The sequence below is a fragment of the Scomber japonicus genome, chromosome 5 (assembly GCF_027409825.1).
Source record: "Scomber japonicus isolate fScoJap1 chromosome 5, fScoJap1.pri, whole genome shotgun sequence".
Lineage (NCBI taxonomy): Eukaryota > Metazoa > Chordata > Actinopteri > Scombriformes > Scombridae > Scomber > Scomber japonicus.
Window position 1 is genome coordinate 2,738,526 of NC_070582.1, and position 14,080 is coordinate 2,752,605.

Sequence of the window (14,080 nt, forward strand, 5' to 3'; positions counted from 1 at the left end):
GTATAAACTAGCTAACTGTATATAAAGTAGTGTAAACTAGCTAACTGTATATAAAGTAGTATAAACTAGCTAACTGTATATAAAGTAGTGTAAACTAGCTAACTGTATATAAAGTAGTATAAACTAGCTAACTGTATATAAAGTAGTATAAACTAGCTAACTGTATATAAAGTAGTGTAAACTAGCTAACTGTATATAAAGTAGTATAAACTAGCTAACTGTATATAAAGTAGTGTAAACTAGCTAACTGTATATAAAGTAGTATAAACTAGCTAACTGTATATAAAGTAGTATAAACTAGCTAACTGTATATAAAGTAGTGTAAACTAGCTAACTGTATATAAAGTAGTGTAAACTAGCTAACTGTATATAAAGTAGTATAAACTAGCTAACTGTATATAAAGTAGTATAAACTAGCTAACTGTATATAAAGTAGTATAAACTAGCTAACTGTATATAAAGTAGTATAAACTAGCTAACTCTAGTTTATGTGATTTTTAGCTGTAATAAGTAATTGTTTCTCACACAGGGGGAAAAAAACTCAAAATTGCTGCAAAACGGTTCAACTTTAACTTTATTAGAAAGAAGAAAACAACCCAAGTCTGTCTTTCAGAATCACAAAAACCAAACAAATAAACAATCTACTGTTTCATCCAGCTGTCAAACATTCCTCACAGCCTCTCTGCACCAGTGAAAGTCACCAAGGAAGAATATACGATCTTAACTTAAGTGAGAATAAATAAGAGAATTAAAGGACCAGTGTGTAAGATTTATAGTGACATCCAGTAGAGAGGTTGCATGATTGGTTTAGCCGCTTTGGGCTTCCGTAGAAACACGGCGAGCTCTGTGGAAGATGATTATAAAGGTACGAAAACAGGTAATTAAACACTATATATTTAAATCTGTTCCACTCAATGCCTTTAAATTTCACACACTGGTCCTTTAAAATGATTTACATGTATATATCGTATACACACGTCACTGCTTACTTGTAAATATACTCTTATTTTAAATTATATATTATGAATATACTGACTTTAGTGTTTCCATTTACCGTATTTACAAAGTAAAATCTGCTGAATTTAGGCTCCAATTGGTTTGAATATAGAATATAAGGCAAGGATATAAAAATATATATATTATTTAGATCTTTTTGTCTGAAATGAAGGAAAAAAGAAAACACTATGAACAAAACCAAGCACTTAAAATAAGGCAATAATAAAATATGCTCATCACATTGTAAAACAGCATTAAAAGAGGAATGCCTCCATGTAAAAATTTTTTATTTTGATCAATGTGGGCCGGTGCATTGAAGGAAGGAAGGAAGGAAGAGAAGGAAGAGAAGACAGGATGAAAAGATGGAAGGACGAAAGGGAGGATTGAAAGAAGGGAGGAAGGAATGAAAGATGGAAGAAAAGAAAGAAGGAAGGAAGGAAAGATTGAGGGAAGGGAGGAAGGAAGGAAGGAAAAATAGAAGGAAGGAAGGAAAGACTGAAAGATTGAAGGAAGGAAGGGAGGAAAGATTGAAGGAAGGAAAGATTGAGGGAAGGGAGGAAGGAAGGAAGGAAAGATAGAAGGAAGGAAGGGAGTAAGGAAGGAAGGAAAGATAGAAGGAAGGAAGGAAAGATTGAAGGAAGGATGGGAGGACAGATGGAAGTAACGAAGGAGTGAAAGACAGATGGAAGGAAGAAAAGACAGAAAGACAGAAAGAAAGAAAGAAAGAAAGAAAGAAAGAAAGAATAGATAAAGTGGGCCGGATTGGACTCCTCGGCGGGCCGGTTCTGGCCCACGGGCCGCATGTTTGACCCCCCTGCTTTACAGACTTTATAGAAATGTTTTTGATCCCAGTCAGAATCAAAGGTTTAATTTATTTAAAGGTGCAGTGTGAAGGGTTTGGTGGCTGTAGATTCTTTTTAATTTTTAGCTATTTATTGAGAGAAAGCTTCACAAAAGTGTCATTATACTGCTGATATAAAGACAATAAAAGTTAATTCTTCTTTTCAGTCTTCATTTTTAGATTACGACAAACTAAATACCTTCCATCACTCTCCTTTTTAAGTATTCTGGAAAACCTATGGAGACCACGAAACTCACAAAAAAATGCAAAAAGGCCCTTACTAGTGTTTAGTTTGTCCACTCTGGGCTACCGTAGACACACTGAAATAGGACTCACTCTCTACGTACATATAAAATGCTGTTTCCAAGGTAACGGGAACAAGATTTTTAAACTTCTATACCAAATGAAAAGCCTACTTAAAGATTATTATATCCTATTTCTGCCACCAAATTCTACACACTGGTCCTTTTAAATAAATGTAGTCTATAGTTGACGTGCAGGTGAAATCACGACATAATCGACTCAGAACCTCAAATTAATGGAGTCAAATGGGGAAAAAACAAGTGTGGCAGCTTTTCCTTTTACTATTAAGACAAAAAAATATATAAATTTATAGTTAAGTCACATAAAATAGAGCTGCCACGGTTTAAGATGCCGATTCTTCAATATGAACGTTTAGATTTATAACATTTCTGAATACAGCAAGGGGTCAAACCTTTTAGAGCAGGAGGGTCAAACTCATTTTCATTCAAGGGCCACATACAGCCTGATTTAAAGGAAGGAAGGAAAAGAAGACAGGGAGGAAGGAAGGAAGGAAGGAAGGAAAAGAGGAAGAAGGAAACTGGGCCGGGTCTGGCCCTCAGGCCTCATGTTTGACCCCCCTGCTTTAGCGAGAATCAGATTTGAGGAACTTTAAACTTTAACTCTCAGTAAGGAAACATTTAAAGGATGAGGCTGAGCGGTGAATCAGCCGGTCAGCTCGTCCTGCAGCTCGTTGAGGATGTACTCCCCGAACCCCCCCGCCTGGTTATCGCTGCAGCCCACCCGCCGCGCGCTGGTCAGCAGGTCTCCCAGCAGTTTGGTACGATCCACCCTCGGCGCCAGGAAGTGGCTCTTGACGACGCTGGCGGTGTGCGGGTCGCCGTGCTCGCGGGCCAGCTGGCTGAGCTCCACCAACACGCCCACTTCCTCCTTCAGCTGGAGCAGCAGCAGCTCCAGAGCCGGTAACACGGCGCCGACCGCCTCACAATCCGGCTTCTGGAGACCAGGAACACGACAGGAAGTTAGTTAATAGTCTGAGCGATCGATACAACACAACCACAAGATGTAATATCAGTGATTTGATTCATTTGGACGGCAAACTCATTTTCATTCAAGGGCCACAAACCGTCCAACAAATCGAAGGAAGTTGGGAAGTAAAGAGAAGGAAGGAAAGGAGTAAGGAGGGAGTGATGGAGAAAAAGAGGAAGGAAGGAAGGAAGGAAGGAGAGAAAGGATGAAGGCAAGGAAGAAGGATGGAAGTGAGGAAGGAAGGATGGAAGTGAGGAAGGAAGGAAGGAAAGAAGGAAGGAAGGAAGGAAGAAGGAAGGGATGAGGAAGGAAGGCAGGAAGGAAGAAAGGAAGGAAGGAAGGAAGAAAGGAAGGATGGAAGGAAGGAGGGAGGAAGGAAAGAAGGAAGGAAGTAAGGAGGGAGTGATGAAGAAAAAGAGGAAGGAAGGAAGGAGAGAAGGGATGAAGGCAAGGAAGAAGGAAGGAAAGGAGGAAGGAAGGAAGGAAGGAGAGAAGGAAGGGAGGGATGAAGGCAAGGAAGGAAAGGAGTAAGGAAGGAAGGAAAGGAGTAAGGAGGGAGTGATGGAGAAAAGGAAAGGAGGAAGGAAGGAACAGTCAAAAGAGATGGGGTCAATTTGACCCGGGAGGACGATGTCCATCCACATTACATTGGTACACATATATATCATGACCACATGCACAAAAAAGTCTCTTGGACCCATACCCTAACGCCAACAGGAAGTCAGCCATTTTGATTCAGATTTTCAATTGTGGTGCTGTTTCTTGTCATTTTGACGCCACAAACTTGATGGAGCTGCAGTGAATTTTGCTGTTGTTGTGGACTCTGAGCCAGTTCATAACAAACACAACTCTCCACAGAGAATAAAAAAACATCCAACTGAAGGAAGAAGATAAAAACACTCACATTACATGCTTGAAATGGCCCAAAACCAATTTTTTTGTTTTTGCCTCCAAGTGACTCAAGTGATTCAGAAGTGTGAACAAACCAAATCTGATTTCCTCATATCAGATTCTCGTCTTACATTTGATTCATATCTGACATCTGGCTCTTTGCCTGCAGATCAGAGTTCACAAGGTTTTTATATAACGTCTCATTTCTCATCTCGCCTGTCGTCCATCATTCAGCGTCGGCACCTCAACAGTAAGAACGGTAAAAATAAACAGGTGGGGGGGTCGACGGACGGACGGAGGGATCAGGAAGTTTTCCATTAGTTAGACATTTATGGAGAAACTTCTACTCAAGTGGAAGGAATTTAATAATGTGTTATTTTTAAATGCGTGAAGCTCACATTTCATATCAGATCTGCTACGTGTGGCGGTTCGGTGTCATCGGATACGTGACGCCTAAAACATGAACCATCAACACAAACTGATCAGATCAGACTTCTGAGCTTTAACCCTCCTGTTGTCTTCCTGTCCACTCTGCAACTTCTGTCCTTCCAGGTCTGGTTTGTCTGGTTTGATTGCTTATAAAGAATAAATCACCCAATTCTGTATTTAAACCTTTTGTAGTCTCATTTTAAATTAAATCATAGCTCATTTTAGAGTTTAAAAAAACAGAAATTTTGGGTTATTTCAACTAAACTTAAGATCAGAGGAAAATACTGTATGATGATTTATAACAGTCAAAATTAATCCTTTATATCCTTATCCTTATTAATCCTTTTATACAGTAGCTCAACCTGTAACTATAGCAACCATAGAACACCCTGTATCTATAGCAACCATAGGACAACCTGTATCTATAGCAACCATAGAACAACCTGTATCTATAGCAACCATAACACAATCTGTATCTATAGCAACCATAGCACAACCGGTATCTATAGAAACCATAGCACAACCTGTATCTATAGCAACCATAGAACAACCTGTATCTATAGCAACCATAACACAACCTGTATCTATAGCAACCATAGAACAACCTGTATCTATAGCAACCATAGGACAACCTGTATCTATAGCAACCATAGGACAACCTGTATCTATAGCAACCATAGGACAACCTGTATCTATAGCAACCATAGGACAACCTGTATCTATAGCAACCATAACATAACCTGTATCTATAGCAACCATAGGACAACCTGTATCTATTGACCTAGAAAGTTAAATGGGTTCAATAGATTTAGTTTTTGAGCAGATATCATGACAGGAAGTGAACTCTACTAAACAGCTGATCAGACCTACGAAGGGTTAACGGGTAATTAGATGAAACAAATCCATATTTCTTGTATAAAACCATTTTTAGGAGGGTTAATGAGAAGGCTGCCTCTGTTTCTCCATGATGTGCTAATTTATGTGGTTTCCTCCATTTTTTTCTTTAGAGTAGAATAAGATGTTGGCTAATTTAGTTTTTCCCACTTTTAAAGTAAAACGTGAAGCTGAAGTGACGTGAAGGTGTCGTCTCGTACTTTTTAGAGGCAGGATAACGAGGCTTGTCCCAAACTGCTGCTGACTGGACTGGGCGGGGGTCTCAGTCCTGAAACGATTTTACACGACTCATAAACTGTGAGAGGCCACGCTGTGCCGACGCGCCAACGCCACCAACACCTCCACCTCCAACCTCCAACCTCCACCCGCTGCTGCTGCTGCTGCTGCTGCTGACCATCTGGAAACACCATCAGCTCTCTCCGTCCTTCTGCCGCAGCATTAATCTCGCCAATTTTCCGGAACTCACGGGGGGAAATGTACACCCTGACCGGCTTACAGCCAGATCCAGGGGCAAGTCTCCAGGGGGTTTATCCTCCTCTACTTCTCCTCAGGCTTCTTGGTATCTTACCCCCAACCCCCCCACTCCTCCTCCTCCTCCTCCTCCTCCTCCTCCCTTCGTCCTATCGTCCAAATGAAGAGCTTCGTTCCAAAATGAGATCTCTGCCATTCAGAGGAGGAGAAAAAAAGAAAAAGAAGAGAGTAACAGAGAGAGATACAGAGACACCTGCTCTGACAAAATGACGGATAGCACAGGAGGCAAAATAAATCCTCCTGATGGGCCGTGTTGGGAAGGAACGTGAGGTCTCCGGCCGAGTAAAACGAGAACGCTGTTACAGACTGAAGCTTCTCTGTCTCACAGATAAAGTTCAGATCGTAAATTCAGTTTCAAAATGGATCCACAAATCAAATCTGTGAAAGAGGCAGGAGGAGCAAGGAGGGGTTCGACACAACTCTACCCCCCCCCAACCCAAACCCTCAGCCCCCCCCCCCCCCACCTCCCCCCAACCCAAAACCCTCTCTGGGCAACACAATCAGCCCTTACATGCTCTTGACTCTGACCTCTGACCTCTGACTTCTGTGTGACAACGGTGGAAAGAAAAAAGCTCAGAGATGAAATATAAAAACATAGATAATCAGAAATGTTCAAAGTTTGGCAGAATATAGTTTCTTCATGTTGTTCGTTTGATTTCAAGCCTTTAAAGAACAAAGTCGACTTGTTCAAGCTTCAGATTAACTTTTAAACACTTTGCAGCTCTGTGCATGAAGAGCATTATGAAGGGATGTAATGGTCAGTGTGAACAGGAGGAATCATTACAGAGAGAAACACCTACATTAATATTCATCTAACAGTGATGATGTAATGTTCCTCCTTCTAAACATGTAGAACAACGATATCCTGTAGTATCTCTACAAAGATATAAAACTACAGTAAAGTACAAGTACCTCAAACTGTACTACAGTAAAGTACTAGTACCTCTAACTGTACTACAATAAAGTACAAGTACCTCTAACTGTACTACAGTAAAGTACAAGTACCTCAAACTGTACTACAGTAAAGTACTAGTACCTCTAACTGTACTACAGTAAAGTACTAGTACCTCTAACTGTACTACAGTAAAGTACAAGTACCTCAAACTCTACTACAGTAAAGTACTAGTACCTCTAACTGTACTACAGTAAAGTACTAGTACCTCTAACTGTACTACAGTAAAGTACAAGTACCTCTAACTGTACTACAGTAAAGTACAAGTACCTCTAACTGTACTACAGTAAAGTACAAGTACCTCTCACTGTACTACAGTAAAGTACTAGTACCTCTAACTGTACTACAGTAAAGTACTAGTACCTCTAACTGTACTACAGTAAAGTACAAGTACCTCTAACAAAGATATAAAGATTCATTTTAAGGTAATAAAAACACAACTCTTATTTTAGGTGATTCTATAGAATTAAAATATACTTGTGAATATATAATATATAATATATATATTTATAGTGATGAAATGTGTTCAGATGATGAATGTTTTTTATATATATATATATATATATATATATATATATATATATATAGTCATGATGATGAAGGTTCAGAGGTGATGAGCTACATGCAGGTTTTATGAACTTTGCTAGTTTAGTAAAAAAAGATGAAAGTAAAGTTTAGAGTCCTCCACCAGAGAGACAGTAAAAGTTCAGATCCCTATGTTTGGGTGTCTACATACATCCGACCATGTTGTCAAAATAATATAATAGACGAAGCGCTTTGGTAGCCAAGGTTACGGCTCATGGCTAATAATCGCTGGTCCCTGGTTCGGCCTCTAATCCTGCTACTTTCAAAATAAAAGAGGCAAAAACGTGTTTAAAAATAAGTGTTTTGCGACTAGAAAGACTAAAAAGTGATTAAACAGATAAAATCAGAATAACAGAGTAAGATACAGAGGAATAATAACTACACATTAAATAAGAGAATAAATCTGTGACCTGGATGTCTCTGCCGCAGTAGTTCCCGCCCCTCTCAGCCAGGTATCCCAGCATGGCTTCGGCCTCGTCCTGCTGCTTCAGCGCCTCCTGGTGGAAGAAAGCAGCGACGCGAGGCAGAGCGAGGTCGTCCCGCTCAAACACAACGGCCTGCAGGAGATCAGATACACACCGTCATCACCTGATATACACACAGGGATGAGATACGCTCATGATGGACCCAAACTATCTGAATATAAACTGTTGTCAGTAGTGTTTCTCTGACTCTTCCTACTTGGTCCAAATTGGTCTGAAGACAAACATAAAAAAAGGTTTTCTGGGTTCGAGGAAAGTTTTACAAAAATAAAACCTTCATTTCTCATTACACAAATATTAATAATTGATCTTACATTGCTGGTTTCTTATACAGTTATAATGGTGACTCTTATGTTGCAGTAGAATTAAAAGGCACATTCTCCATATTTCCATCTGGATTTAGTGCATGCTCACATTTTAGCAGCTGTTAAGATATCACAAGTATATCATCATTATTATTCACTAACTCTGTTCACATTTAATTTGTCCACACAACAACTTTTACACCTCCAGACATGCATAAAGACTTTTTTTAATTGTCTGCGTTCCCACTAAAAACAAGGGAATAGACACACCTAATCAACCAGCAACAAAATGTATTAAAAATTCTCAAATATTCAAATATCGGGTCAAAGTATCACAATTGCTGGTTGCTGGTGCCGTATTCAGCTTTCTTTACAACTGCATTGGTGCAAAGGGTCTGCAGGTCAAAGGTCACTACATGCATTAATCATGTTGTTATAACAATGTGGCTTCAACTCAATTATAACAAACAGTCAGGAGTCTAAATGAACAGTCAGTGTGTTTCTCTCTGTAATGATTCCTCCTGTTCATACTGAGCATTAGATCCTTCATCATGGTTACAGGAAGTGATGGAGGACTAAACACACAGTCCTCCTTCTGTGGAAACATGGATTATAAACTTTAATCTGAAGCTAATATGAAGCTTCAGCGTCTGAAAGAGTCAAATCTTCATCTTCTATGTTTCAGCGTTACACTGTTTTTAGTAGCAAAGTCTTTCTGTTCCTATACTTCCACCACAGAGAAACAGGAAACACTAAGAGGGACTCTGATGCTAAAAAGACTGTAAATGTGTCAGGAAGGAAAGGAAGGAAGGAAGGAAGGAAGGAAGGAAGGAAGGAAGGAAAGGAGGGAAACACTAAGAGGGAATCTGATGCTAAAAAGACTGTAAATGTGTCAGGAAGGAAAGGAAGGAAGGAAGGAAGGAAGGAAGGAAGGAAGGAAAGGAGGGACACACTAAGAGGGAATCTGATGCTAAAAAGACTGTAAGTAAGTAACTATAATAACTATAGTAACTCACACTGTTACCATAGTAACTATAATAACTATAGTAACTCACACTGTTACCATAGTAACTATAATAACTATAGTAACTCACACTGTTACCATAGTAACTATAATAACTGTAGTAACTCACACTGTTACCATAGTAACTATAATAACTCACACTGTTACCATAGTAACTATAATAACTATAGTAACTCACACTGTTACCATAGTAACTATAACTGTAGTAACTCACACTGTTACCATAGTAACTATAACTGTAGTAACTCACACTGTTACCATAGTAACTATAATAACTATAGTAACTCACACTGTTACCATAGTAACTATAATAACTGTAGTAACTCACACTGTTACCATAGTAACTATAATAACTATAGTAACTCACACTGTTACCATAGTAACTATAATAACTATAGTAACTCACACTGATGAAGCTCAATAGAAGCTGATCAGAGACTTTATAATGATTTAGTCTCCATCACTTTACTTTACTTCACTTACTTTAAAGATCATTAGAAGGAGATCTTTTATCCTTCCTGTCGTCCTCCCGTCTGTTTTGACTGTTCCTTCTTTCCTCCCTCCCTCCTTCTCTCCTTCTTTCATCCCTATTACCTTCCTTCTTGCCTTCCTCTTTCCCTTTCATTTTCCCTCCTACCTTCCTTCTTTCCTTTCTTTCCTTCCTTCCTTCCTTCCTTCCTTCCTTCCTTCGGTCTTCCTCCCTCCCTTCCTTCCTTCGGTCTTCCTCCCTCCTTTCCTTCCTTCGTTCTTCCTCCCTCCTTTCCTTCCTTCTTTTTCTTTCCTCCCTTCCTCCCTCCTTTCCTTCCTTCTTTAAATGACTGTGGATTTAGTCCTCCATCACTTTCCACTGAAAGATCATTTTAACAGTCAGTCTGAAGAACAGGAAGTATAATTATTGATTCCACACACATGAAGAGCTGTAACCCGTCTTTCAGGTTTTCCTCTTTTTGTTCATCAGTCTGTGAACCAACGAGACAAATTCAGACATGTGACCAGCTGTTAATGTGATAAACACTCTGACACTCCTCTCTTCCTTCCTTCAATCTTTCCTACCTTCCTTCCTTTCTTCAATCTTTCCTTCCTTCCTTCAATCTTTCCTTCCTTCCTTCAATCTTTCCTACCTTCCTTCCTTTCTTCAATCTTTCCTTCCTTCCTTCAATCTTTCCTTCCTTCCTTCAATCTTTCCTACCTTCCTTCCTTTCTTCAATCTTTCCTTCCTTCCTTCAATCTTTCCTTCCTTCCTTCAATCTTTCCTACCTTCCTTCCTTTCTTCAATCTTTCTTTCCTTCCTTCCTTCCAGTCTTCTCTCCTCTTCCTTCCATCTTTTCTTCCTTCCTTCCTTCCTTCCTCTTTCTTTAATTTTTCCTTCTGTCTTCCCCTCCTCCCCTCTTTCTTTGCTCCCTACTCCTTCCATCCATTCTTCCTTCCATCCTTCCTTCGTTCCTTCCTCCTTTCCTTCCTTCCTTCTCTCCCTCCTTACTCCTTTCTTTCCTTCCTTCCTTCTCTCCCTCCTTTCTCCTTTCTTTCCTTCCTTCCTTCCTTCCTCCAAAATTCCTTCCTCTTTTCATCCTTACTCCTTTCCTTCCTCCCTCCCTCCTGAATCCTTTCCTTCCTTTCTTTCCTTCCTTCCTCCCTTCCTTCTCTCCTAAATTCCTTCCTCATTTTACATGTTTGCATATGAAAACGAAATTTGCACTCAGGTCCAGCAGCTATCTGTTATAATAAATAACAGATAGATAACCAGTGCAGTAGATTAAAAGCATGTTGTATGAAGGTATGTATTCCTCTTCTCCTTTTTTATTTTTATAGTGCAGCTTCCACCAGATTGCCAAAACTCTCCAAATCATCCCTAAATGATATAAAGAGGAAGTGACATATTCACTCATATTTCTGATGCAATCTTAACATTAAATATATTTCAGCTGTGACGTCACTGTTAACCCTTAAACAGGCCTTACTAGTTATGTCATTTGCACCTAAAGGAAAGAAGGAAGGAAAGGAGGGAGGAAGGGAAGGAAAGAAGGAAGGAAGGAAAGGAGGGAAGAAGGAAGGAAAGGAGGGAGGAAGGAAAGGAAGGGAGGAAGAAGGAAAGGAGGAAGAAGGAAGGAAGGAATGGAAGGAAGGAAGGAAGGAAGGAAGGAAGGGAGAACAGATGAAGGAAGGAAGAAAGGACAGAAGGAGGGAACATTTACCCTAACAGCTGAACTTAGATCTGAGGAAGGAAGGAAGGAAGGACAGATGAAGGAAGGAAGGAAGGACAGATGAAGGAAGGAAGGAAGGAAGGACAGATGAAGGAAGGAAGGTAGGAAGGAAGGAAGGACAGAGGAAGAACCCGGGAGGACAACAGGAAGGTTAAAGAGTCTGTATCTCCTGGTGCACGTTGTCTGTTTAAGGGTTAAAATCTCCTCAGTCCATCAGTAACATGTGTGTGTGTGTGTGTGTGTGTGTGTGTGTGTGTGTGTGTGTGTGTGTGTCCTACCAGAGCCTGCAGCCGGTACGCTCCGTCCCACAGCAGGCTGCTCACCCCGCACAGAGCCTCCTCCACGGCGGCCTGCAGGTTCTGTCTGGCCCGGCTCCCCGCGGAGCTCCGGTGCGCTTTGCACAGCGGCAGGCTGCTCTTCAACTTCTTCCCTGCGGGCTCAGCCATGTCAAAACCCGGACACTGTGATCCAGAGGAGAGAGGTGCAAGGTTCAGTAGCAGCGGAGGAAGTAAATAAGACTGCGTAATAAATGCTTCAGGGTTCAGAGCTGCACCAGAGCCGACCACTCGGGATAAATTTAGCCTGCGTGGATCAACTGTTTCCCGGTCAGCTGCTCAAGTTCATCCGGGGCTTTTTGAGCTCAGAGCTGCAGCCACGAAAACACCAAAAGTTATATAACAGAATAATAATCATCACATCATCAACATGACTGAACACAGACTCAGAGTCAGTGAGATCAGTCAGTTTTTTTTTATTCTATTCAATAAGTCAATGTTGAAAACAGCTTTTCTTTACCTGTTAAATAACATTTTACACTAATCATGATGAACCCATTAACCCTTAAACCAGTGGTTCTTAACCTTGTTGGAGGTACCGAACCCCACCAGTTTCATATGCGCATTCACCGAACCCCTCTTTAGTGAAAAATAAAATATGATTTTTTTTCAAATTCAAGACATAGATATATTTTTTTACTGGTGCACAAAATGAGCCGTGCATGAACATCACCTTGTTCCAAGAACAAAACCAACACAATGCATAAACTCACAACAAATTACATACCTGCAAATCAGTGTGACTTCTGCTGTTGCCTTTGAGAGACCAGTTCAGATATGCGTGGCTTCACCTTGGCAAGTGCCACTCTCATGTCATTTTCAAAAAAAATGAGGCTCTGCCGAACCCCTGAGACCGACTCACCGAACCCCTAGGGTTCGATCGAACCCAGGTTAAGAACCACTGCCTTAAACAGACAACGTGCACCAGGAGATACAGACTCTTTAACCTTCCTGTTGTCCTCCCGGGTCCTTCCTCTGTCCTTCCTTCCTTCCTTCCTTCCTCAGATCTAAGTTCAGCTGTTAGGGTAAATGTTCCCTCCTTCTGTCCTTTCTTCCTTCCTTCATCTGTCCTTCCTTCCTTCCTCCCTCCTTTCCTTCCTACCTTTCTTCCTTCCTCCCTCCTTCCTTTCCTTCCTTCTTCCTCCCTTGCTTCCCTTCCTCCCTCCTTTCCTTCCTTATTTCCTCCTTTCCTTCCTTCCTCCCTTCCTTCCCTTCCTCCCTCCTTCCTTTCTTTCCTTCTTCCTCCCTTGCTTCCCTTCCTTCCTTCTTCCGTTCCTTCCTTCCTTACTTGAGGTGCAAATGACATAACTAGTAAGGTCTGTTTAAGGGTTAACTCATATTTAACATCAGAGATCAGCAGTTTTTTTGATTCTATTCAATAAGTCAATGTTGAAAACAGCTTTTCTTTACCTGTTAAATAACATTTTACACTAATCATGATGAGTCCATTAAGCACATACAGAGCTCACCCTTTAATTGAAGGATGATCAGTGTTAGGCTTGTAGATCCTAGATAATTCACTTTATATGCATAATATATGTCTGCTGAGGTTATATACTGGGTAAAAGTTCCTCTCCACTACTGGTATTAAACTTTAAATGTGTAACCAAGACATCCTTAGACCGATATCTGATGGGTAGGTGACTGTGCTGCTGGACCAACATCATAAAAGACACAGTTCAACACTTTTAACTTCATTTTTTAGCCTTTTCAGCAGCATGGATGTAGAGATTATAATCAGTCAGTCCACCAGCTCAAATCCAGACTGATATATATCTCTACAGCTATCAGATACATCACTGAACTTTAGCACACAGTAGACATTCATGGTCCCTAGAGGATGAATCTTAATACGTCTTGGTTATCCTGTGACTTTTCCTCCAGTGCCAGCGTGAGGTCAACAGGTCAGTTTGTTCAACACTTTAGTTCACACTTAAATCCACATGCTGGGTGTTGTCTGCCTTACACAGAACTGCTCCCTGGGGACTGAGGATGGGATCATGTTTGGAGCGTTGGAGCCGTTTCTAAACAAGCTAACAGCAGCGACGTGACTCACTGGTGTGTGTTTAACCCTTTATTGGGCAAATAATTATATTTGGTAACTTCTGTAAATATCCCAAAATATCCTTCCTTCCTTCCTTCCTTCCTTCCTTCCTCCCTTCCTCCTTCTCTCTTTCCTCTCCCCTACCTTTCTCCCTTCCTTCTTTCCTCTGTCCTTCCTTCCTCCTTTCCTCTTTATCTTTCTCCTCCCTCCCTCCTACCTTCCTTCCTTTCTTTCCTTCCTTCCTTCTTTTCCTTTCTCCCTCCCTCCCTCCCTCCTTCCT

General features: G+C 40.7%; 1 protein-coding gene across 1 annotated transcript; it reads right to left on the reverse strand.

Moving 5' to 3' along the window:
• Positions 1–2,803: 2,803 nt before the first annotated feature.
• On the reverse strand, positions 2,804–12,011 carry zgc:172145 (Ferritin light chain, oocyte isoform-like). The gene is made up of 4 exons (XM_053319395.1): positions 11,985–12,011; positions 11,700–11,882; positions 7,820–7,966; positions 2,804–3,094 (listed from the first exon to the last, which is right to left on the reverse strand). Exons 2-4 carry the CDS (start codon positions 11,865–11,867, stop codon positions 2,804–2,806), a joined length of 606 nt encoding a protein of 201 aa, XP_053175370.1. The 5' UTR covers positions 11,868–11,882; positions 11,985–12,011.
• Between the last annotated feature and the right edge of the window lie 2,069 nt (positions 12,012–14,080).

Excerpts from the sequence above, each read along its gene's own strand:
- zgc:172145 (XM_053319395.1), bottom strand. The coding sequence starts at position 11,867 with ATGGCTGAGCCCGCAGGGAAGAAGTTGAAGAGCAGCCTGCCGCTGTGC. Across the intron at positions 7,967-11,699 it reads CGTACCGGCTGCAGGCTCTG|GCCGTTGTGTTTGAGCGGGA; the intron begins GTAGGACACACA and ends GATCTCCTGCAG. Across the intron at positions 3,095-7,819 it reads ACTGCGGCAGAGACATCCAG|AAGCCGGATTGTGAGGCGGT; the intron begins GTCACAGATTTA and ends CCTGGTCTCCAG.